Source organism: Centropristis striata, chromosome 6 (genome assembly GCF_030273125.1).
Source record: "Centropristis striata isolate RG_2023a ecotype Rhode Island chromosome 6, C.striata_1.0, whole genome shotgun sequence".
In the NCBI taxonomy this organism is placed as follows: Eukaryota; Metazoa; Chordata; class Actinopteri; order Perciformes; family Serranidae; genus Centropristis; species Centropristis striata.
Window position 1 is genome coordinate 29,303,443 of NC_081522.1, and position 26,600 is coordinate 29,330,042.

At 35.6% G+C, this 26,600-nt stretch overlaps 2 protein-coding genes across 2 annotated transcripts; one reads left to right on the top strand and one right to left on the bottom strand.

Annotated features, from left to right (window-relative positions):
- Window positions 1-1,121: 1,121 nt before the first annotated feature.
- On the bottom strand, window positions 1,122-19,327 carry utp4 (UTP4 small subunit processome component). Its single transcript, XM_059336140.1, has 17 exons — window positions 19,188-19,327; window positions 18,862-19,025; window positions 16,911-17,099; window positions 16,674-16,758; window positions 15,652-15,741; window positions 14,657-14,868; window positions 13,175-13,346; window positions 11,108-11,199; window positions 10,116-10,212; window positions 9,440-9,504; window positions 8,017-8,133; window positions 6,994-7,150; window positions 5,704-5,810; window positions 5,518-5,613; window positions 4,195-4,380; window positions 3,987-4,097; window positions 1,122-1,386 (listed from the first exon to the last, which is right to left on the bottom strand). The coding sequence occupies exons 2-17, from the start codon at window positions 19,018-19,020 to the stop codon at window positions 1,270-1,272; spliced, it is 2,052 nt and encodes a 683-aa protein (XP_059192123.1). The 5' UTR covers window positions 19,021-19,025; window positions 19,188-19,327; the 3' UTR covers window positions 1,122-1,269.
- Window positions 19,328-20,375: 1,048 nt separating this feature from the next.
- Window positions 20,376-23,463, top strand: chtf8 (CTF8, chromosome transmission fidelity factor 8 homolog (S. cerevisiae)). The gene is made up of 3 exons (XM_059335660.1): window positions 20,376-20,566; window positions 21,629-21,752; window positions 22,844-23,463. The coding sequence occupies exons 1-3, from the start codon at window positions 20,547-20,549 to the stop codon at window positions 23,105-23,107; spliced, it is 408 nt and encodes a 135-aa protein (XP_059191643.1). The 5' UTR covers window positions 20,376-20,546; the 3' UTR covers window positions 23,108-23,463.
- The last annotated feature ends 3,137 nt before the right edge of the window (window positions 23,464-26,600 follow it).

A 26,600-nucleotide genomic window follows, 5' to 3' on the forward strand; every position in this document is an offset into this window, starting at 1 on the left:
ATTGTATTTTATATGTAGGTATTTCTAATATACATAGAAAAAAGTTTTAACATGCATTTTTTTTAAAATAAAAAAACAAGTGAATTATCCTCATTGAACCATGATCTATGAGAGGTAAAGAACACCATTGCACTAAATATTGACTGAAATTGTTAGTAATGGAGTTTTTTAATGAAATATAAACAATGTTTTTTGTTTTTTTTTAAGTTTCTGACACTTTTGGGTAATTAAACAGCATGCTGATTTATGTCAAAAATGGTCAAATTTTGAAATAGCCTAAAATACTAGAAATGACCCAATTATAGTCTTTTGTTACATGTTACAGCACAATATGGCCAGAAATTACAGAAAAACACCATGTCCACAAATGACCCCCTCAAAAAAGTCATACGCCATGTCGATTTTTTTCCAAAAATTGTAAATTTTTTAAATGCCTAAAAATTGTTAAAATGTATCAATTATCTGTTGATACATGTTAGAGCATAATATGGCCAGAAATGACAGAAAAACACCATATTATGAGATGTCCAAAAGTGACCCACACTACAGTGTGTTGATTTTTGTCAAAAATGGTCAAATTTTAAAATGCCTAAAAATGCTTAAAATTGGTCTATTATGGTCTGTTGATGCATGTAGTAGTATAGTCTGTCCAAAAGTAGCAAAAAAATCACCACAATATGGGATGTCCAAAAAATGAGCCACTCAAAAAAAAAGTGCTTCTATAGCATGTCACTTTCTGTAAAAAAAAGGTCAAATTTTAAAATGCCTGAAAAAGCTTAAAATGGGTCAATTATAGTCTGTTGATACATGTAGTAGAATAGTTTGTCCAAAAAAAGCGAAAAACACCATATTATGGGATGTCCAAAAATGACCCAAGGAAAAAAAAAAAAAATCGGGGTCAAATTGACACACGAACATTATTGTTGTTCCTGAGAAACAAACATATCAGGAGGGTGAAAGGATCTGCTGCTAACTTCTTGATGTCAGCACAACTTCAAAAGGCCGAAAGGAGTTCATGCCTCAACGGCCCTGAGCTGTTTTGGCAGCTAAAGGTGGTTTTACACAATATTTGGCAGGTGTTTATAATGTTACGGTTGATCATTCAATACACCACTCAGTCAAACATTAGCAGTAAATTGTTCTATTTATTACTTTATCAAAGCATTTTTTTTACAAAGAGGTAACACATTAACACTTTAAGATTTAAGATGTGAGAGTTACAGCAGGGTAACGATCCATAAACATCTGGCTGAGACACCTTCTCTTCATTTATGTAGCAAACTTCTTCTGGCGTACAGGTGCAGGCAACTGAGACATGATGTCCATCAGGGGGCGCTCCACCACAACCAGAGACTGGTCCCCCAATAAACTCACACACATGAGGTGCTGTAGGACAAAAAAATAAAGAAAATCCGTAAGATTAATAGGGCATAACTAAGGTTGCTTTTTTGCAAAACATAAATATAAGTCTAATTTTAGTTAACAGGGTCACTATTGGCATAATAATGAGAATTTAATACAATACTCATAAATAACCATGACAATAAACAATGCTTCAAATATGGATGTTGCTGCAAAGAGGCGACACATTCTAAAATGTGGAAGTTCCCGCAAATAAAATTTTAAAAATGGTCATCGTCAGGTACATCTCAATAAATTAGAATATCATAGAAAAGTTTATTTATGTCAGTAATTCAATTCAAAAAGTGGAAATAACACATTATACAGATCCATTACACACAGAATGAAACATTTCATGTCTTAATTTGTTTAATTTCTTCTAATTATAATGATTATGGCTTACATTTAATGAAGACCTAAAATTCAGTGTCTCAAAAAAATGTAATATTTCCAAAGACCAATTTTAAAAAGTATGTTGACTCTGAAAAGTATGTCCTTCTATATGACTCAATACTTGGTTGGGGCTATTTGACTTGAATTACTGGAAATTGACTTTTCCATGATATTCCATGATAATGTATTGAGATGCATCTGTAGACAATGTCCCCTTCTTTCCCTCCCCTCCCTCCTTTTCTTTTTTCTCACAGTGACAGAGAGAATGACAGAGGGACACAGAGGGGAAGATGCAGCAACCGGCCCAGTGTGTGTGTGATATTGCGTCACTGTGATTTTAACACAGTGCAGCAACGACGTAATCTCTCTCTTTCCATCTCTTTCAATGTCTCCACCGTGGCTTCTCCATAAATAAATTGGAATAAACACCATAATTCATTCTGCACGTGTGTGTGTGTGTGTGTGTGTGTGTGTGTGTGTGTGTGTGTGTGTGTGTGTGTGTGTGTGTGTGTGTGGAGGAGAACTGTCAGCATAGTTTTTGTTTCCAATCATTCGGCTGACTTGTGAATCGACGCATGTTTCAACGTATTATACAGTCCATGACGCAGGTTAATGCGTCGCTACACCGAAACAACACTCCAGAATGTCAGCAATCCAGTGAAAAATGTACACGACTCCACTTCTGTTCCTTATGGCATTGAATAATGGCCAGAAAAGTGTTTTTGCAGAACAATATGATGTCACAGTGAAGTTCACTTATGACCTTTGGGTTATAAGATGTCATCACTTCATTTTTTTATTCAGTGGTGGAAGAAGTATTCAGATGTCTTATTTAAGTAAAAGTACTAATACCACACTGTGAAATTACTCTACTACAAGTAAAAGTCCTGCTTTCAAAACTTAAAAGTGCAAAAGTATCAGCATCAAAATGTACTTAAAGTATCAAAAGTACTCGTTATGCAGAATGGACCCACTCAGATTGTTTTATATATTCTAAATACAGTCATGGAAAAAATTATTAGACCAACCTTTTTCATCAATTCCTTGTTCATTTTAACCCATTTAAGCCGGGAAAGCATTAGCGCATTTCTACCATTAAAAGCGGGGGCGCTCTTGCGTTATGCTACCATTAAAGTCGGGAAAGCGGATACGTCGTTTTGCAGTATTTGTAGTTTTTTCCACCTATTTTCGGTCTCTTGGCCAATGAAATGCATCAGAATACACGTGGGAGTGTCGCAATGCAACATGGGACTTTTCCAGAACTGAAATCATGGCGGAAGACGACTATAGCGGAGGGAGCTTAGATATAACAGCTATAAGCTCTCAAATACTTTTTGAATTTCATTTCTATCTGCTACAGTGGCTGAAATATCGATTATTTAGTAGGAAGAGTTGACACTTCTGTTGAATTTCCAGAAAACTTCCCATAAGTTTTACAGGCATTTTGTCCAGGCGTTTTAGGCCTAAATGGGTTAATAACTGGTACAACTAAAGGTACACAGCTCACAAGAGTTTAATTTAAGAGCTGATATCGAGCCATTTTCTATGGTTTTCTTGATAATGATTTTGGTTGTTATCATGAAAAATGTTTAGATATCAGCTCTTAAATTAAACTCTTATGAGCTACTTTTGTTATTATCATTATATTTGTCCAAACAAATGAACCTTTAGTTGCACCAGGCATTAAAATGAACAAGAAATTTACGAAAACAAGGGTGGTCTAATAATTTTTTCCATGACTGTATATTTTTACATTATTTGTATTGATGCTTTTATGTAAGCAATGTTTTATTTTTGTACAGACAGGGCTCACTTAATCACTGAATATACTGTCTATATACTGTCTATAATAAAAAGTCTAATCACTTTAAGTTTATCACATATTTTATGTTAAATCTTAACATGTAAAATAACTAAAGCTGTCAGCTAAATGTAGTGGAGTAAAAAGTACAATACCTGCCTCAAAATGTAGTGGAGTAGAAGTATAAAGTTACATAAAATGGAAATACTCAAGTGAAGTACAAGTACCTCAAAATTGTACTTAAGAACAGTACTTAGTTACTGTTCACCATTGCAGCTAGGAGGCATTAAAATAGCTGAATCAAATATCTACGTGACACCTAGGATACTGATAGGTAAGTGAAAGCTGTTTGAAAATCCCCACTTAGAAGCAGTGCTATTTATAAAATCACCTTGAAATTCTTGCATATCTTAAAGGCGTGGCTGTGTGTGATCCTCTCTGGCTCAGGAAGACTCCTCAGAGTCATCTGATTGTAGAACAGACTCTTTGCTTCAGGGAGGGGCTGCACGTGGAAACAGAGACGTCACAATTAGAACAAGAGATTAAGAAAACTGTCACACACGTGGCTTTAAAAACACACGGTTTTTGTGTTCACGTACCAGACTCTGGTCGATGATGCAGAACATGAACATGTCGTGCAGAAGGATGTGAGATGGATTTTTTGGATTGAAGGTGACATGGGTGATGGGTGTGTCTCTCTCCAACCACAGAGAGTGCAGCCCTTGTTTCTGCAGCCTCCGGCTCCACTCCGTGTACTCCTTCTGCACCAGAGAGTACTCAAAGATCTGCAACAGAAACACACACTGTAGCTCAGAAAAAGATACCGTGGAACTGGAGATGCCTGCTGGAGGTGTGGTATAGAAGGAGCTAATCATTTCCATGTTTTCTGGAACTGTAAAATTATTCAAAGGTATTGGGTTGAGATTCATCATCATGTGCAGAATGTGTTCTCAATTGTTTTCCCTTTTTTATTTGAAACTGTGTATCTCAGTAACATATTACTAGACGGCTTTAGCAATGGAGACAGGAAACTCTTTTAGCAGCAAGCAAAAAGGCCATTACCAGGAGATGGCTTAAGCCTGAGCAACCAAGAAGTGAGGACTGGATCAACATTATACAAGACATCTACAAAATGGAAAAAGTGACTTTTCAACTAAAATTGCAAATGGACTCATTTTACAAAACTTGGTCAAAATGGACAGAATATGTTAAGCCTACAAGTTCTGACTTTATGTAAACCTGTCGTTTAACTCAGCTGTTCTCAACCTTGGGGTCGGGACCCCAATTGGGGTTGCGAGATGATTTCTGGGGGTCGGCAAATCATTTTAGAAGTCAGCTCTGTCTCTGTCTTTTTTTGGTCATTTTGTGTTGGTTTTTTAGTCGTTTTGTGTCTTTTTTGGTCATTTTGTGTCTTTTTTTTGGTCAATGTGTGTCTTTTTTTGGTCACTTTGTGTCTTTTTTTGGTCATTTTGTGTTTTTTTGGTCATTTTGTGTCTTTTTTGGACATTTTGTTTCTTTTTTGGGTGATCTGAACTGTGCGTGTGAGATTCTGTTCAGTGAGCGGGGGTCGCGGACAACATGCATGTTAAATTGGGGGTCGCGACTCAAAAAGGTTGAGACCTACTGGTTTAACTAACGTCTAACTAACAACGACTGCTGTAAATAATGATGCTAGGAGAAAATGATGATGCTGTGTGATATAGGTACCCCCCACCCCAACTGTTCCTGTTCTTTGTTCTGTATAAAATGTTAAAAAATTCCTCAATAAAAAGTGATTTTAAAAAAGAAACACACACTGTAATGACACCTGCACAGTGCATCCATCTCAACTTATTGTCGTCTTTCATTGTAGTTAGCAGAGAAGATCATTAACAGTTTGTGGTAAGATTACAGGGTCTGACAAACCCTGCTGCTGTGTTTACCTGCTGGTCAGCGTGCACCACAACAAGGTTGCTGGTGGTTGGGTGGATGGCAATGGCAGTGGGACATGAGCCGTACACTGGAACTGTACAATGAAGCTGCAAACATAAAGAAGAGACACTGGGGGTTTACTGTAGAACTTCAAGTATAACCCGTGAAAAAATAACATGGATGGAGTTCAAACTCACCTTTAGATTGTCAAGACTGTAGACGTGAATCTCGCAGTCTGTGTTTGCTGTAGCGAGCCATTTGCCATCGTCACTGGCAAACAGCAGGTGGACTGGCTGTCTGGAGACTGGACATCATACACAAAGACAGGTTAAGGAAAAAAAAAAATGAAAAAAACATACATACAAAGCACATGCTTTCTTATGGAAGAGGATTGGGGCCAGGTAGGAGAAAAAAAATATTTTAAGAATATTGGTGATACACGATTTTGAGAAAGAAGTCAAAATGACAAGAATAAAATTGAAATGTCAAAAATAAAGTAAAAAAAACTATTTTCAGAATCAAGTCGAAATGTCGAGAATAAAGTTGAAATACAATTTCGAGAAAAAAGTTGAAATGTCAAGAATAAAGTTGAAGTACCATATCAAGAATAACTTGATATGACTTAACTTGAAAAAGAGTCGAAATGACGAGATAAAGTTGAAATACGATTCTGAAAATAAAGTCTAAATGTCAAAAATAAAAGTTGAAATGCGATTTTGAGAATAAAGTCGAAATGACGACAATAAAATTAAAATACGATTTTGACAATAAAGTCGAAATGTCAAGAATAAAGTTTAAATACAATTTTGAGAAAAGAGTCTAAATGTCGAGAATACAGTTCAAATGTGATTTTGAGGGAAAATTTGAAATGAGAAAAAAGTTGAAGTATGATTTTGAGAAATAAAGTCGAAATGTTGAGAATAAAGTTAAAATACGATTTTTAGAATAAAGTTGAAATGACGAGAATAAAGTCAACTTTTTGAGTTTGATAAAGTTGTCAAGATATTCACAGATTGGTAGTTCCCGTGTCAATAAGTCATCAGACCAATATTGTTTTCTTTCCCAACAGTTAGGTAGACTAAAAGCTACAACCTGTTTTTCATCGATGTAATAAAATGAGTAATAACCACAATATTTAAAGGTGTAGTAGTATTAAAATCCCCTACACATAAATGAGCTATTCTTGGCAGGAGGCTACTACAACTATTGTTTTGGGAAAATCTGCTTTTACGTAATTTATGTGAATGTTTCAGACATAATAGATGTATTGAAAATCAGGTTGTAGCTTGCAGTCCACTTTACTCAACTCAAAAAGTAGACTTTATTCTGCACATTTAAACTTTTTTCTCGACATTTCGACTTTTTTCTCAAAGTGCATAATTAAATTTTATTTTTCCTCCTCTCGTTATTTTTTTCTCCTACCTGGCCCTAATCTTCTTCCATACATTCTTGTATGTTACATTAACAGAGACTGGACTCGGACTCACCTGACTTGGGTTTCAGGGTATGAAGGTATTTGCACTCTGGCTGGTTGAGGGCCACAACAATGACTGAAGAATGGCTGGAGGAAGCAAAAAGCTTGGAGGAATCAGAGGAGAAGCAGAGCTGGTGGGCCGAGCGGAAGTCCTTAGGTAGTTTGGGCACCTGGAGGGAGACGGACGGGTGAGCTTCATCATGGTCCTCATTACTTACATACAGTCTACAGAAATACTCAGACACATATGTGGTCTTTACTGAACTTAGTTTCATATTTAGATCAAGCTCTAAACAGACATGAAATAAGAGAGCTGATGAAGGTTTATCATCACTGAAGTTAGAGATCTCAGTTAGGGATGGGAATAATGAATCGATGATCGATTAATGGTCGTTAAGAATTTGTCGATCACATGGAATTTTTAATCGATCTGTGTATTTTTTAAATTTTTATCTATGACTGTGTATCAGTACTCACTAAACTGAAACATGGCCGAGCGTTCAGTTCTGCGGCCGTATTTGAATAAGCCAATGAGCTGAGAATGATGTTGGATAAAGCTACAGTTTGCAAACTGAAAGTTGCAATAACAATTATAAAACACACAGAAATACAAGAGTATTAATTGGAGAAAAACTAGCTTACTGTATCAAACCTTGCTAGCATGAATTACTAGGTTTAATTTTATCCATAACGTATTTAAACACAAAACAAACTTAAATATGTAAGACTATTGTGAAAACTAAACTCATGCCTCTTCTGGGGCTAAAACATAAAACATTTTAACATTGACAGGATCAAGTCTATTTTTGTCCTTTCAAAATAAAAGCGTCCGTCATCAAAACAGGCTTTTGCACAGTACTGTATATATATATTATTTTGCCCATGTGTGCATATTTTAATACATACTGGAGTGTGTATAAAAACAGAGATTAAACAATTAAACGCCCATCCCTAATCTCACATACAGATTACTACATTGATGACTAATACAGAGAGTAGCACAAGAGCGCAGCAGTGTCAGAGTTGATGAGCCCACCTTGGTGATGCTGATGTTGTTGTTCTGTAATCTGTAAATACGGAAACTGTTGACCGTGGAGTATGCCAGCCAGCCTCCACATGGAGACAAAGCACTGCAGCAGATATGATCCTCTCCCTGCAGAAGACAACAGTCAGGTTTTTAGTTTCAATATCCCCAAAGCTAATATATGATAAAGACATTATGGACCTTATGGAGAGCTCCATGTCTGCAAATAATGTGTCATTTTGAATAAGACAAGAAAAGGGCATTGTTTTTGTTATCACCGAGTCAGTGTATAGTGAGAGTAGTGTATGAGAAATTCTTGTTCACAGCCCTATTCTCTACTGTAAAATGAAAACACAGGTTTACCTCATAGGTTAATGTGACTCAAACAGCTCCACAACAAATGTCATTGGTAGCCATTTCAGTCAGATTCTTACAGAGTACATTTATGCTTATACTAATAAACTTATATGCCACAGCCGCACACACTTACTGGGGGAAATGTCTTTGTTATCAGTGCATACCATACACAAGTCGACTAAAAGCTTTGTTAACCTCAAAACTGTCAATACTGGCCTTTAAATTTCTACAGATTTTAGATGTAAAACAATAAAATAACGACTTTTGCTCACATGATCAACAGATTTTCTCAGACATCAAAGTTATAATTTGGTTCAAACTGTCAAACAACAGTTTGGATTTGGATCAATTGATTTATTTGGTCTCATTTAGAAGCATGAAGGCTCACTGGTGAGTCGGTTATGTATCTGTGTCACGTGGGTTTCACCACTGCCACGCCCTTTAAGGACACGAGCGGCCGGTCCTATGTCCATTAACTCCAATGGGAAAAGTGAAAATGAGCACAAATTTATGATTATCTATTATCTTTTATCATTTTAGCTGCTCATATTATATTATTCAGTGTGCATTGGTCTCCATGACTTTTTCTTCTATGTGCTATGTTGTTGTTGTTGTTGTTGTCGTTGTAGCTGTTGTTTATTTCAATCTGTAATGCGATTTGAACTGCATTTGATTTGTTTGAACGGTGTTCTAAAATACAGTTTAATTGATTTATTAATTGATTCATCCCTTGCTCCTGAGTCACCAAAGTAAATAATATCCCTATACTTATTTTCTGTGAATTGCACGGAACGCAAACATTCCCATTGGACATGGTGTGAAACATCTGAACACAAAAAATCGTCAATAAATAATCTGCAGTTTTGTCAATGTTGTGAAAAGGCCTTATTAATAAAGTTAACCTTCCACTGAGCTCTACAGATGTCAAATTCAAATTCAAATTCAAAATTACTTTATTTATCCCTGAGGGGAAATTCAGTGAGTCTGTTATCTCTGTTAGAATTAGACATCCTGATGGCTGTAGGAGCAAAGGATCTTTCTGTATATATAACACCAGATTTACAGCATCAGTACACACCTTCCTCTTCAGCTGGATCAGTTTCTCTGGTTTTCTCTTCACAGGCAGACGGTCACCAGGCTTCCCTGTCATCATACACAGTATGCATTATTACAGTAGAACAGCTGTTCAGTCAGATCCTGTTCATTAGACCTCCTTTAGTTTCACCATCACTTTTATTGCTTGAATCATAATGTACTACTACAGATGTGCTGTGGTGGAATGTAACTAAGTTCATTTACTTAAGTACAATTTTGAGGTACTTGAATATTTCCATTTTTTGTAACTTTATACTTTTACTCCACTACATTCACATCGATTTAAAGTGATTAGACTTTTTTTAATTCAAGTAAACCTCATAACAGTATATTAAGTAATTGAAACGAGCCCCGTCTTTACAAAATGAAAACACTGCTTACATAAATGCACCAATAACAATAATAATACAATACTATATTTGGAATATAAAAAACAATCTGAGTGGGTTCATTCTGCATAACGAGTACTTTTACTTTTGATACTTTAAGTACATTTTCTGATACTTTTGTACTTTTACTTCAGTAAGTTTTGAATGCAGGACTTTTCCTTGTAGCGGAGTTGTTTCACAGTGTGGTATTAGTACTTTTACTTCAGTAAGGGAGTAAGGAAGTAATGGATCTGAATACTGCTGATGTGTGCATGTTTTTGTTTAACTCACCATGTCCCTCGCCCTCTCCTAGCCTCCACAGCTCTAAATGATTAGGGAACTGGAAGAGCAGCAGTCCGGCTTTCTTTGCACATGAAACCAGGTTTCTCTGCAAGGAAGACAGACAGAGGTAAGCAGGTCACCATGGGAACAATCATAATAGACATTGACCTTCACAGCCTTATGTTAAAATCATTTACATTTTCCCCCCCAAATCAATCTACACTCAGTACCACTAATACAGGGATGGGCAACTGGAGGCCCGGGGGCCACATACGGCCCACTCCCTCACTTGAAGTGGCCCTCAGTACAACTACATGCATTTGAGTATGAAATCTTAAAAGTGCAGTGTAAAAATGCACAAAATAACTTCTTGCAATTAATGGTAGTCTGCTGTTCTTGCACTGAAAATAAAATAAATTACAGTAAGTGGTTATTTTTTATTTGCTTCAAACCTTTTGTTTTCCAATTTATACTGTTATACACTGCAAATTATTTGGTTCTTAAGATAAAACAAACTTAGATTTAGAAGTGTTACATAATGTATGTTGTTTTAAGAGTTAATTTCTAATTTTAAGTGTTCAACGTGCTTATTTCTAGATTTAATACTCTTAATTTAAGAAATCTTGTCAAGTGAAATTATCTGTCCATGCAGCAAGATCATTTCCCTTAGATTTTGTGTTTTTATCTTGTTTTTAGACACCCCTTTTTTTGCAGTGTACATGCATTTGAGCGTGTAATATGTTAAGTTACTGCACTGTAAACATATTTAAAATTGCAGTTTCATCATATCTGGTTAAGTGCACGGTCCTATATGTGGCCCTGTGGTAGTGTCCATGAAAAATTGTGGCCCCCTCCAGCATTTAAGTTGCCCATCCCTGCACTAATATGTCTGAGCCTTCAGGCAAGGTATATGCTCATTGGCTTATACATAAAACACTGCCCCTTGCCAAACATTGTTCTTCAAATTAGTGAGAGGTGATAAGAGATTATTATGTACTCACATGTGGAAAAGCCATTTTGCGCAGTGCAGACTCCTGGGTGTTCTTCTCCACCTTGTCCAAAAGGGGTCGCACTACAAGCTGGGTGTCCATACCTGACAGGGTTATACAAATCAAAACATCATTATCATCCTGGGAGCCCTGGTAGAGTATGCACCAGTGGTGGAATGTAACTAAATACATTTACTCAAGTACTGTACTTATTTACAATTTTTAGGTACTTGTACTTTACTTGAGTATTTCCGTTTTAAGTAACTTATACTTCTACTTCACTACATTTAGAGGCAAATATTGTACTTTTTACTCCACTACATTTAGCTGCTGTAGTTACTTTTCAGTTCAAGATTTAACACAAAAACATGATAAATTTAAGGTGATTAGATTTTTTTAATTAAACCTCATAACAGTATATTAAGTAGTTAAAAAGAGCGCTACTTTGAAAAAATTAAAATGCTGCATACATGAATGCATCATTAATAATAATCCAATAATATATTTAGAACATATAAAACAATCTCAGGAGATCCATTCTGCATTAAGAGTACTTTTGATTAAGTACATTTTGATGCTGATACTTTTGTATTTTTACTTAAAGAAGTTTTGAATGCAGGACATTTACTTGTAGTAGCATGCAAATGTTGGCTAAGTAGCACAGAACAGCTGACATTGATTTAATCAGTTTTGCATGAATTTGGTCATAAACCAAAGTAATGAGCAAATAAAACATTGACCTGATGATGGCACTACAGAGCCAGTTAAATGATTACCTTAAGTTATTACCATTTATCCTTAGGGAGACAAAAATGTCTTCCAAAATTCATGCTAATCCACTCAATGCTTGTCGAGACATTTCACTCATATCTACAAATGGCAACCACATGGCACTAGATTAAAAGTCGTTAGGGGGCATCCTCTGGGGACCGTGATCGTTTGTAGAAAATCTTGAGGCAGTTTTTCAGTTCGATCAATGTTAAGAATTGGTGGTCAAAATCATACAGATGGGAGACTTTTTAGATTCTAGGGCTTACTGGCTTTGTTTCCTCCCAACTTGCATTAACCCTTGTGTTGTCTTAACTTGCTGTATGCACCACTTGTCCTAAGGGTAAAAAATTAACCACCTTCACTAAACCCTTTAAATGAAGCAGATTAAATTTTAAAACCCAAAAGTTTCATTCATCACAAACTTTGAGAATATCTAGGGTTTTCCCTCTTTACAGAGCAGAAAAACTGGATTTAAATCAGTGGAATCCACTCGTTTTTATTACAGGAGACCTGCCATTATTTGTGTACCGTTTCACTAAAAAGGGGTTTATTTTTATTATTTTATTGCTAAAGGTACTGCATAGGTGTAAACATAATTTTTTAGCAAGTGTGCATGAATACGTGCCCGCATGTATGCATGCATGGTCTTTGTGATATGAAAATGATTTTATACAGGTGCATCTCAATACATCAGAATATCATGGAAAAGTCCATTTCCAGTAGTTCAAGTCAAACAGCCCTAACCAAGCATTGAGTCATATAGATGGAACATTTACATATTAAACATACTTTTTAATGTTACATTTTTTTGAGACACTGAATTTTAGGTCTGCATTAAATGTAAGCCATAATCATTATAATTCGAAGAAATTAAATCAATGAAGACATGAAATGTTTCATTCTGTGTGCAAAATGTGTCATTTCCACTTTTTGAATTGAATTACTGACATAAATAAACTTTTCTATGATAATCTAATTTATTGAGATGCACCTGTAGTTACCTAAGACAATATTTGTACCGTGTTGGTGTACAGCTTTCATGGAAATATGAACAAAGGCCATGTTTAACTTTTTCTCATGTTGGGGTCATTCTAGAAAAAGTAATCAAATTTCAAGTTGGAAAAAGATCATTAAAGGAGTTTCCTCTGCTGCTAAACATAGTGAGGGGTCATCTTTGACCCCTAAAACAACACAAGGGTGAATGATCTTGCCAATTGATCCTTCAACTATTCAGATTCCATTTTAGTTTGAAATTTGGTCACAAAATACACATGCCAAACATGCACCAACAGCAGCTTTAACCCTCACCTCCAGAAACCACAGCAGTTTCAGTGTGGACAAGCGCCCTCACATCATGCGAGTGGTTTTTAAAGGTCCTGGTTCGGACCCATTCCTTCTCTTGCTGGTCAACAGTATTAGAGAGGAACTGGAACTGGATGACCGTGCCCTCAGACGTCCCAGCCACCAGACTGCTCTCATCCTGGTAAACATTTAGAAAGTGGAACATGAGAATGTGAGAATCAGCACTCATGGAGTCGGCCCAGACCAACCTTGGGGTCCCGACCCCAATTGGGGTCGCGAGATGATTTCTGGGGGTCGCCAAATCATTTGGAAGTCAGCTCTGTCTCCACTGTGTTAAAGTGTTAATGTGTTTTAGTCTTTTTTTGGGTCACTGTGGGTTTTTTTTAGTCATTTAGTGTCTTTTTTGGTAATTTTGTGTCTTTTTTTGGTCATTTTGTGTCTTTTTGGTCTTTTTTGTCTTTTTTTGCCATTTAGTGTCTTTTCTGGTAATTTTGTGTCTTTTTTGTCATATTGTGTCTTTTTTGATAGTTTTGTGGTCAATTTGTGTCTTTTTTGGTCATTTTGTTTCCTTTTTTGGTCATTTTATGTTGTTTTTTATGTCATTTTGTGTCTTTTTTTGGTCATTTTGTTTCTTTTTAGGGCCATTTTGTGTCTTTTTTTGGTCATATTGTGTCTTTTTTTGCTTCATTTTATGTAATTTTCATTGGTCATTTTGGTCAGAGATATGTTTTAGTTGCTCTCTGCTTCATTATTTGTCCAAAATTCGTTGTATCAACTGAGTTTGTATGATCTGAACTGTGAGACTGTGTTCAGTGAGCGGGGGTCCCGGACAACATGCATGTTAAATTGGGGGTCGCGACCAAGGTTATAATAGTTTTGTATTTTTCATTAGTTTTAGTTTTAATTTCGTTGTGAATTTTTGTTTTCAAATTCAGTTAGTTTTAGTTAGTTTTTAGAGTGAGTTTTCTAGTTTTAGTTTAGTTTTTATTTTTTGAAAATGCTTAGTTTTAGTTTAGTTTTTATTAGTTTTAGTGTTAGTTTTAGTTTTTTTGTAATGGGTATGTGCCTTAATTTCCTTTGGTTTATCATCTCCGCCCCAATAAGGTTATTAACTCTTACAGTTCTGGGTGTTTTGTATTTTGGTTATAGTGTAGACATCCCAGTCTCAGTAAACATATTTACCATGTGTTCCTGCATGTTGAAATAGAAACACTGAATTATGAATGAAAAAAGTTGACAAAGACGAAAACTAAGGACATTTTCACTATAATTTTAGTTAGTTTTAGTTAGTTTTGTAACCACACAATACAGTTTCAGTTAGTTATCGTTTTTTTAAAAACTCTAGTTTTTATTTTTATTTCAGTTAACGAAAATGTTTTTTCAATTTTAGTTTTCGTTATTTTGTTAGTTTTCGTTAACTATAATAACCTTGGTCGCGACTCAAAAAGGTTGAGAACTACTGTCCTAAATGATGGTTTGCACCCCTACCTGTGAAACAGCGAGAGCCATAACATCCCACTTGGTGACCAGGTGAGTTCTGACCAGGGTTCCTGTGATTCCGTCCCAGATCTGGACCTTTCCTCCAGAGTCTCCGCTAACGATGGTGTGATCGGACAGGAAGGCGATGCTCCAAACGACCACCTCTCTGCTTTTGGATGCTCCCATACCTCTCTCCACCAGCAGTCTGTGTGTGGCTTGGCCTGAGGTACATAGAAGCAAACAAAAAAATTTGTATCATTATCATCAGGGGATATTTAACACAAAATTCCTGATATTCCATTTGATTACTTTAACTGGCGGTAGGGCTGGGCGATGTGGACCAAAAGTCATATCCTGATATATTTAGGCTGAATATCAATATACGATACATATCCCGATATTTTCATCGCAAAGTGAGAGCAAATGTTCAGTCAAAGCCATATATGACATGTCACAAGTAGTTTTATTGAAAGAGTTATTTAAATTAACATAAATACTAATACTAATACTAATATAAAGTGCACATTTAAATAAAAGTCAAGTCAAAGTTCATTTATAGAGCACATTTAAAAACATTCTCAGTTGCTGTACAGTTATTAAAATATCATACACAAATATAGTAATAAATAAAAAAATGAAAACAATAAAATACTAAAACAATAAAATAGTAATAAATACTCAATTTAAAAACATCGTTAGAGTTAAAAAGGAAATAAAAATATCTTAAATAAAAATAGCCATGAAATAAAATAGGCCAATCTTTTTCTGAAAAAATCTATTTATATGATAAAAGAGTAACGAACATTACAAAAGAACTGAATAAGACAAACCCTTGTAAGGGAAGCATTTATATATATAAAAAAGAAAAAAATTTAACTATATTGATACATGCTATATGTTCTAATTCCGTATCACATTTAAAAATATATCGATAAATCTTTTATATTGATATATTGCCAAGCCCTAACCGATGGTCGGCTCTGGATGGAGTTGTGTCTACTCACCTGTCTCTGCGTCAAAGATTCTGATCATGTCCATCATGCCGGCAGCAATCAGTTTACCGGAGGGATGCCAGGAGAGAGATATAATACGACCTAGAGGATCATATAAAACAAGGTTAAAAATCATGTGACTAAGTCACAGGAAGGCCCCAACCACCCATAAACATCAAAATACCAATCATTTTTGTCCATGCGTGAAAAACTGATAATTATCACTGCACAAATTTAAAACCACACCAGTGCTCGCTACTTTTTCAAAGTTTCTAGATTTAAGTCTTCTCAGAATTTTCATGTTTACTCATTTGGAACGTGATGCAATGTTTGGACACTGATCACATGAAGGTGCTCAGACTATAAATGTAATTATCTAAGTACAGGTGTTTATCACCCCTCCTGTTAGGTTGCAGGTCAAACTGATCCATTTCAAAGTTTAAAAATCTAAAAAAAGTATTAAAAGTATTTTTCGGGATGAAAATTCTTCTGCTTGGCTTAATAAGAGTAATCAGCATATAAAATGAAAATGGTTCATTTCACATATTTGCTTGTTTATATTACATAGATACGGAGGTGACTTGTGTTCATTCATCAACATCACTCCATAAAAGAAAAAATATAAAAATGTAAAATAAAATTTTCAAAAACTCAATGTGATGTACAACTATTGCATCTTATATGTAGGTCTTTCCAATATACATTAAAAAAAAAGTTTTTACATGCTTTTTTAAATGAAAAACAATTGAATTATCCTCATTGAACCATGATCTGTGAGAGGTAAAGAACACCATTGCACTAAATATTGATTGAGATGGTTAGTAATGTAGTAAATAATGAAATTTAAACAATGTTTATTGTGATTTTGTGGTTTCTGACACTTTTGGATAATTAAACATAATGCTGTCCCTAAGAAACAAACATAACAGGAGGGTTAATCATGAAAGCACATGTATTATTGTGTATTTAATGTATTGTGTATTATAGGAGTATAAAACTCTACTGAATTATTCTGAATCAGCTTGTTGTCTTACCTTTCTGCCTGTCGAGGTTTCTCTGAAATTGGATTCCCTGCTCCAATATTTCAAACATCTTTACTGTCCCATCCTCACAACCGACCTGACAAGGAAAACATCCAATGAATTAATAATAAAGATGAAGGGTAGATGATGCTCGTCATTTCAATTCCAACCTAAGAAACAACAGCCTTGACTGAAGCATTTTAGTATCAAGCATGAAGTCAAAATAACATCCACAAATTCTTGACTGACCGCGAGCAGTGTTCCCTGGCTGTTGCTGCTGATGGTCCAGATTGGTCCTCCATAGGCCTCCACTGTATACCTGGGCCTCAGGTTCTCCAGGTCATATTCTGTGATCTCTCCATTTAAGCCAGCACTGAACAGACGCGGGCCCACCCAACACAGAGCCTCAACAGTCCTGCCGTCCCGTCCTGGGATCATCTGTGTGTCAAAATCAGAACAAGTCCAGTGGTTACCAAATGCAAAATGAACAGTTTAGTGTTTTTCTCAATAGTGTTGTTTCATTTGATTTTTTTGGTTTATTTTTTTCAATGGATATCATAGTAGCATTAAAACTGTAGCATGACAAAACAAACAAAGAAGTCAAGTTACAAGAAAAAAAGTTACATATAAAAAGGAAAGTACATCCACAACTAGGGCTGGGCAATATGGACCAAAAGTCATATCCCGATACATTCAGGCTGAATATCTGCGATAAAAATATTGGGATATATATCGTATATGGATATTCAGCCTAAATATATCGGGATATGACTTTTAGTCCATATCGCCCAGCCCCACTATAATACACTACAGCAGTTAATTTATTTGGTTTCAGTTTGAACGTTCATTACCAAAATAGAACAGACACATTTAGGCCTGTCACAATAAATTACTACATCGACTTATCGTTCGATATATAAAATGGACACAGTAGTTTTTCTGGACTCAATAATTGTTGTTTACATGCGTGTTTGTTTTGCACACAGACTGCCCTGCCTCTTAAAGGAGCCATGCCACTCTTATAGTGCGTTATAACCGATTTTAACGCACAACTTTTTGTGCTTTTTTTTAAAGTAATACTGCAAATGTTTGACAGGCATTAGGAATTGCCAAAAACAATCTGCAAAACAGCTGTTTATATATTATTAATAACATATAAAAATATATTTTTTTATCTCAGTAAAATTTCTGTTAACAGAGCCTGAGAGTGTATTTGATTTGTTTTGATTGTAGTTTATTAATTTATGTTTTATTTATCTTGGATGTTTTAATATTTATTTTCCACATTTCAATTCCATTGTTTAATATTCTTGAGATTTAAAAATGCATTGCTGTGGAAAAGGATGTACTCAACGATACTATTGTTTTCCATGATAGTTTCTGGGAAAATCTATTGTTCTAAAAATTTGTTATCGTAACAGGCCTAGTCTCATTGAACAAAGCTGTTCGGTTACAGAGAACCGAACTTAACCCTCTGGAGTCCACGAAAGCGCCGGAGCACGACTTCTTCATGATGTCACGACGTAAAGATTAAGCAGCATGTTTCCCTCTAAAGTACTGGCTTTAAACTCCATGCTAGATTTAATTTGATAATGTTAGGCCGAGTAAAAGGGAGATAAGTTCAAATATATTGAGCAGATATTCATAGAACTAGATGTCATCCGCATTTTTGCAACCTGTGTTCACATTTGCAAAATTTAAAGTCCTTCATTGAGCATGATTGTGTTTTGAAAGTCAAAACAACATACATTTTTGGTTTCTTTTGCTCAAAATGTTGATCCAGTAAGTCAAAGTTAAAAAATAATTATCAGACCACATAGGTGAGATTGTGCTGAATAACATGATACCAACATGGCATGGTAAACATTTTAATTGGTATCTACAGTCATGAAAAAAGTATAATGATAACAACAAAAATAGCTCATGAGAGTTTAATTTTAGAGCTGATATTTAGACATTTTCCATGGTTTTCTTGATCATTTTGGTTATTACCAATAAACCATGGAGATCAGCTCTTAAATTAAACTCACATGAGCTATTTTTGTTGTTATTATTATATCTGTCCAAACAAGTAAAATGAACAAGAAATTCAAGAAAACAATGGTCTATTTTTTTCATGACTGTACATGCAGAATGACTCCACAGGGTTAGCAGGTGGAAGTAGATCATGTTGGAAAAGGTTATCTAGATCTCCTCTGACCTTTTCTTGGAAGTAGTTGTCAGAGAAGTTGAAGATCTCCAGAGCTCCATCAGCCCGGGCCAGAGCCAGCCGCTCAGTCCGGCTGTTAAACGCCATGGCTCGGATAGCAGCGGGCATGTAGTCGAAGAACCGAACACGGTGTACCTTGAACTCACCCATCTTTACTATTAGGAAAACACATTAGAGCACATTATTAGAGCTGTGCGGCAATAGCAGATCAGAGGCTCTAAGCCTGCTAGCTTAATCAACCTCACAGATTAACACACACAAACCAAACTATTAGATCAGTTCAGTAGTATTTACAATGACAACAAAACGTTGTTTACCCGTTGTTTTTCCTTCGCGATCGCCAAACTTTCTTTACTTTTAACTCCACACGCTGGAAAACATCAAGAACCACGTTGAGAACCCTTGAACCGGAAACGATTCGCCCAAACAGACGCTAAAGGAAAAATGAAACGGACATACGTCATCACGCTGACAGCACCAAAGATACTGAATATAAGGAAGATGGTGCAGTACAAGCGTCGCCAAGTGAACGTCGAGAATAATTGGCTTATACTTTCTTTTGCGAACATTAGATATTTACATTAACTAACAGCAACATTTTGCGTTACGGAAAAAAAAGTTAGCTGGGCACTGGTTTTCAAACTGGGGGTCCTGAAAGCTGTTTTTTTATTATACAGGTGGAGCTCAATACATTAGAACATCATGGAAAAGTACATTTCCAGTAGTTCAAGTCAAATAGCCCAACCGAGTATTGATGGACATACTTTTCAGAGGCCAACATTTCCATATTAAACATACTTTTTAAAATTGGTCTTTTGTAATATTTTTTTTTTTTTCTCAGACACTGACATTAATAAACTACTCTATGACATTCTAATTTATTGAGATTCACCTGTATATTTCATAACCGGAGACACTAAAGGTAATGAATATTATGTTTTCTATTACTTTTGAATATTAGGGCAGAAGTGACAACGAATGTTTATAAGAGAAGAAATATTGATTATTAACTATTAATAAAAAATAGAAAGAGAAAATATAATAACAAACTGTATTTTTGATTTTGATCAGAGGCAAACGCCAAAGGTGTCCTTTGCATGTTATGACACAGTCTCGCGAGACTTTGAGTAACGCGGGATCTCGCGATAGTCAAACAAGTTTAATTTTCTCCTGATTTGCCCGTCATAAAAATGCCATTTATGTGCCAGAATGTTCATAACACATGTGGCTTGTGGAAAGCGAGTCCAGTATTTACTTTGGTTATTCTGGGACAAAATGCTGGGTCATAAGATAACTATAATTTCTCCTATTTTTTTTTTTTTTTTTTTTTTTTTTTTTTAATAAACTTTATTAAGGCAGTTGGGTGGGGTGTCTATAATTTCTCCTATTGAAATAAACGGACTCAGCCCAGCCATTAGTCTTCTAAAGGGGCGCGGCGTAACTATACCAACGTGACACAGATACAGAATCTGATTGGTCAGTGAATCGTCTCGTCTGTCTCGCTTCTTTACTGTCTCTGACATCATCACGCACAGCTGGCGGGAAATAGCAACAGGCTATAAACTGAATAGATGGCGTTGGTTATTGACAACAAAACTGCTGTGTTGGGATCAGATTAATGTAAATGCGTTTTTGTTTGTCTTGATACAAGACGGTCTACGGTGTCTGACAGGACAATGGTTCAAATAGTCATACGGTAAGGTGAATTTGTATTTATTGCGACTCTAGTGTTTGTATGTAGTATATGTCTGGGGGACGTCGGAAACTGCTACCATGTTTTTAAGAGAACAGCAGTGGTGGAAAGTAACTAAGTACATTTACTCAAGTACTGTACTTAGGTATAATTTTGAGGTACTTGTACTTTACTTGAGTATTCCATTTTATGCTACTTCTACTTCACTATATTTTTAGGCAAATATTGTACTTTTTACTCCACTTCATTTAGCTGACAGCTTTAGTTAATTTTCAGGTCAGATTTAAAATAAAAAAACATGATTAACTTAGAGTGAGTAGACTTTTTCAATTAAACCTCATAACAGTATATTAAGTAGTTTAAATGAGCCACTAAAAATAACATTTACAATAAAACAAGTGCAATATAACACAATATTAAAACATAATGAGCCTTATTAAGAAAAACAAGCACATGTCTCTATCACCACAGTCTTGATGGTAGCTTTAAATTCATTGATTGATATCAGACTTTCTAGTTTAAGCTTTTAATGTAGATTGTTCCATTCCCAGGGTGCAGGGTCCCAGGGTAAATGCATCAACAAGTAGCTATATTCCAATAACATATTCAGAATATTTAAAACAATCTGAGTGAGTCCATTCTGCCAACGAGTACTTTTACTTTTGATACTTTAAGTACATTTTGATCCTGATACTTTTGCACTTTTACTTCACTAAGTTTTGAATGCAGGACTTTAACTTGTAGTGGAGTCATTTTACAGTGTGGTAGTACTTTTATTTAAGTAATGGACCTGAATACTTCTTCCACCACTGGGGAACAGTACGGTGGGGACGATATTAAGATGGCTAATACATTTAAGTTACCGGTTCAGAACGCTGAGGACTCATAGGAAGCTAATGGCGATTATGAAACTTGAGTTGGCAATATAGCCTCACATTGTGACACTTCGTATAGATCACAGGGGGAAAGGACGGTGAACTGAGCCCCCTTCTGCAGTTTTACATTATAATATTATGAACTTGATGGAGTATCTTAGTTGCTGTTGGTGTGCATGTGCTCCTGCAGAGCCAGTGTGGATGGCAGTGGCCCTCCAGAGTGGCTGCTGGTGGAGCTCCAGGGAGAGATGATGTCCAGACACAACTCTGGTCTGGCAGGAAATGTGATGGGAGACCTGCTCTACACCAAAGAGGTAAACAAAAGAAAATACGTTTTTTGAAATGCAAACTGATTTTTATAATTTTTTGTGGCCAAAAAAGAAAAGCTAATTATGATCTCTAGAGCCCAGGCTGGACCTCCACTACATCCTTCATTTTTACTGTCTTTTAACCCTCTGGAGTCTAGGGCTACTTTGGCCGTTTTTGAATCCTTTTCATTCTGCCTGTATACAACACTTAAAACAATGTTTACCACATCATGTCGGTATCTTTTTTTTTATTTTTTATCAGCACAAACTCAACTTCATGACCTGATAATTATTTTTTCACTTTGACTTACTGTATCAACATTTTGAACCCAAATGTGGACACAAGTTGCATATAGGAGGTGAAATGATGATAAGATCTAGTTCTATATTTTTATACTAAATATATTTGACCTTATCTCCAGTTTTACTTGGCCTATCATCATCAAACAAAAACTGGCATGGAGATTTAAGTCAGTATTTTAGAGGGAAGTTGATGGCAGGGAAACACACTGCTTCATTTTTACGCCATGACATCATGAAGAAGTCATATGATTTGATAATGTTGGCGTGATTGGTGACTCCACAGGGTTAAGTTGGGGGACAGTGGATTTTTAGGGGGAGATAGCAGGTCAACAGCAGATGCCAAACAGAAGTGGTGAACACCATCCGGCTGTCATGTTTTCCTAATCATAAATCTGTAAGAACAATTAGTTCATTAATCCATTAATTCATTTAAATTATGAAAGTGTATAATGGCTGACAACATTGTGATGGCTGAATTATGTCCCATAAGTTATTTAAGCAATTTTTGGGTTCATACTATTTATTACACAAATTTTATCATTTTTGAGCATTGAGAATGGATGAAAACTCTTCTGGAAACTGCTGAGAAACCCCCTTATTACCAGTGTATCTAGCAAAGCTATACGTTTTCTGGGTGCTCTAGGTTCAGCGAGGTCAAGTTTAAAAAAATAAAATGCTCCCACTAAAAAAAAAGGGCTATTATGGGGACTAACATTATCACACATGAATAAAACTGGACTCATTGAAGAGAATCTCTCATTTTACTCAGCTGTCTTTCTGTCTCCCTCCACCAGGGGGTGCCAGTGCTTATCGTAGGACATCATATTCTGTATGGGAAGCAGGTCAAACTGGACAAACCCTTTGCTGTCCTTACCAAGCACTCCAGCCTTCTGCAGAACGGCCTGGACAGTCAAGATGATGCCACTACGGTACCTATGGAAACCAACCAGCAAGGACCCACTTCCACCTCCTACTCTGTGTCTGCCCTCATCAAGAGGAAACTCATCTTCAAGACACGCCCCAAACCCATCATCACTAACGTACCGAAGAAGGTGTAGCAGTAGTGACTGACGGGCTCAGAGGTGTGATGGTATAAAACCGAGTGTACTTTAGTCTCTTCATGCTCGGAAAAGATGCAGTTAGCTTATATTATACTTTTTCTAGTACAACTGATCAATACTGCCTTTACCTTTCACCTCAACTGATTCCAACGAGAGACTTTTATGAAACTCCTTGAAAGTATGAATGAATGTTGTATTGTGTTCCTGATATTTATAGAAAATGTTTAAAGCCCCATGAGGGTCTGAATGCTGTTTCAAGGGCTCTTGTACCCTAACATGAGTCACACTGCGGATACAGTGCATACAAATACTCTTTCTAAGAAAATAATAATAAATAAATACCTAAAAACACAGCAGGCACTTTTTTTCATCTTTGTTCTCAGGTTAACTATGAGCAAATGTGTGCAGGGTAAACTTCAATAATTGTGTTATGATTCAAGACATTTTTATTTAATATCAGTGTACCTGGCTCTATTTACTAGAGGTTGGAATGCAGAGGCGCCTATTTATCCTGATACCTGAGTCACGTTACAATATTTTGCAGATTTTAAGCATTTTGCGATATGGTGAGTATTGCGATACAATATATTGCGATTTAACTGCATTTTATGTCCACAAAATTAAATTCAATCAAGAATTGTTTTGTCAAATAAGAGAAAATTCATCTCACTTCAGTCTTTTTATTTCACCACAATGAGAGTCAAACCCACAGACTGACCAACAAAGTATTCAGTCAAACTGAACTGAACTAATATCAAACATGTATGGACGAAAACTGCAGCATTTTCTCAAACTTTTTCAACCTTTAAGCTTCACTGCTCTGAATTTTACATGAAAAATTGCCTAAATTGCAGCGTTATTTTGACAACTTCACTTGGTGCCTATAGATTCATTAGATCTTCTAGTTTCATATGATACCAGTATCTAAAGTATATTCCTAAAAGTAAGCCTGCTAAAAAAAACTTATTTTCTTTTTTCATTATTATTGGTCAATTTCTAGTCAAATATATGATATATATATGATGGTGACAAAAAAAGTTGTTAATATTTTTTTTCTACATATCCCAAAACGTGTCCTGTGTCATGGGGTCCTTTTTGACTCCTGAGGACACCAGTGCAGAGTCAACGGGAGGACTACACAAGGGTTTAATAATAAAAAATGTGAATTGAGAAAGATCATGTAAACATTTGAAAGCTCAATTTAGTGGTAAACTTTCAATATATTTCACTCAGTCTTCTACTGTAGCATGTTGCCAGCATATTTACAGCGTGTATGTATGTGTGTTTGTTTGAAGAAGGCGGCTCCATACTGAGGTATATCCCCCGAGGTAAAACACCGTCCTGTTGCTGTGTGGTGACTGAAGGGACCAATTCATTCAGCTGCTGTAAATCTTCACAGCTTTCAGACACCTCCCACGTACAAACACACTCAGTCAGGCTGGCCTCATGTTTTTAAATTCATACCAAGAACCACGTTGTTCTAGTCAAAGCCTTTTAATCAGGGACATTACTCACCTAACCTCAGTGCTCTTCATCTGCAGTCACTCAGTAGATACAGCTTTTCCCCGAAGAGAGAGAGAAAGTCTTGTCTATTTCAAAATACCAACAGGTGTTAATAGCCCTAACCATGTCATATATACTATGCATATATATATATATATGTATATATATATATATATATATATATATATATATATATATATATATATATATATATATGCATAGTATATATGACATGGTTAGGGCTATTAACACCTGTTGGTATTTTGAATACCAATATATATATATATATATATATATATATATACTTACAGAGCTCTTTCTGTTATTTTCCTTCAGTCTCTCAAACTGTAAATGCACATATAGTTTCATGAAATCCAGCCAGTTTTCAGTGTACAGTACCTCCCGTTGGAGCAAACTTTGGCTGGATGGTGGAAGAAGTATTCAGATCCCTTACTGAAGTAAAAGTACTAATATCACACTGCAGAAAATTCAAGTAAAAATCATGCATTCAAAACGTACTTCAGTAAAAGTATCAGCATCAAAATGTACTTAAAGTATCAAAGTAAAAGCACTCGATATGCAGACATTGTTTTTTAAATATTCTAAATATATTATTATTGATGCATTTATGTGAGCAGCATTCTACTTTTTTCAAGGTAGGGCTAATTTAACTACTTAATATACTTTTAGGGGGGTTAGATTATAGAAAAATGTGCAATCACTTTAAATGAATCATGTTTTTTTTAATGTAAAATCTTGATCTGATAAATAACTAAAGCTGTCAGCTAAATGTAGTGGAGTAAAAAGCAAAAATATGCCTTTAAATGTAATGAAGTAGAAGTATAAAGTGACATAAAATGGAAATATTCAAGTAAAGTATGTGTACCTCAAAACTATACTTAAGTATTGTTCTTGAGTAAATGTACTTAGTTACTTTCTACCACAGGTTCTCAGTGAACATGCAGGAGAACAGCATGTGCAATCTTCCTCAGGGGACCATTATTCCCACAGCAAACGCCATGAAAACCCAGTCAGTAGCTGCAGAGGTAACTTGTTTTGGACCAAAGTGTAGAACAGACTTACACTGATTCTAGCAGGGTGTTGGGTTTGGGTAATTGGTGTTTCTGCTGCTTAAGACACATAATGTATGTGTTGACCTTTGTTTGTCCCCCTCTCTCTCTAAAAAATGTGTAAATTGATTATAACTAAAAGTAACTAGAGCTGTCAGCTAAATGTAATGAAGTAAAAAGTACAATATTTGCCTCTAAATGTAGTGGAGTAGAAGTATAAAGTTACATAAAATGGAAATAATCAAGTAAAGTATAAGTACCTCAGAAATGTACTTAAGTACAGTACTTGAGTAAATGTACTTAGTTACATTCCACCACTGGTGTCCAGTATCTAGTTTCTCAGATGCTGTATGTTAAGGTTTCTCTGTAGTCAGCCTGGTGCTCTCACTCAGAGCTGAGGCTGCACTCTTCAGCCTCTCAGCATCAGGGGATGATTCAGGACAAAAAAAACAATCAAATTATAGAAGCTGCAGCTACATCCCAATTATCTGCCACTTCCAATGATGCAAGGGAGATGAAAACAAAATAAGTTGAAGAATGATTCCTGGAATATCTTTTGTGCAGATTATTTTATCTTAAAATTTCAGGACTTTTATCTTTAAACATTGGTGCTCTGGTCTCAATTCATGAAAATATATTTTTAAACCTTGTGTAGTCATAATATTCAATGTACTCCTTAGGGTAAAAAATGACCCGTCATGACATAAAACAGCATTATTGTATTTAAAACCACAATCTATTTTTTCACAAAGAAACAACCTGTCTTTCATCAAGAACTTTGCGACTATCTGGACTTTCCCTCTTCACAGTTCAGAAAAACTGAAGGGAAAAAATGACTTGAACTACTTATATTAGTTGCATTGTAGTTCTACAGATTAGAGACAAAATTCTAGCCATTTCCCCGACCTTCAAGGTGT

What these genes read in the sequence shown, in the direction of transcription:
- utp4 (XM_059336140.1), bottom strand. Translation starts at nt 19,020, where the DNA reads ATGGGTGAGTTCAAGGTACACCGTGTTCGGTTCTTCGACTACATGCCC. An exon ending in GCAAAATGGCTTTTCCACAT is followed by an intron (nt 10,213 to 11,107) that starts GTGAGTACATAA and finishes TCTTCCTTGCAG; the next exon opens with AGAAACCTGGTTTCATGTGC. An exon ending in ACAGTCTTGACAATCTAAAG is followed by an intron (nt 5,614 to 5,703) that starts GTGAGTTTGAAC and finishes TTATGTTTGCAG; the next exon opens with CTTCATTGTACAGTTCCAGT.
- chtf8 (XM_059335660.1), top strand. Translation starts at nt 20,547, where the DNA reads ATGGTTCAAATAGTCATACG. An exon ending in ATGGTTCAAATAGTCATACG is followed by an intron (nt 20,567 to 21,628) that starts GTAAGGTGAATT and finishes GTGCTCCTGCAG; the next exon opens with AGCCAGTGTGGATGGCAGTG. An exon ending in ACCTGCTCTACACCAAAGAG is followed by an intron (nt 21,753 to 22,843) that starts GTAAACAAAAGA and finishes TCCCTCCACCAG; the next exon opens with GGGGTGCCAGTGCTTATCGT.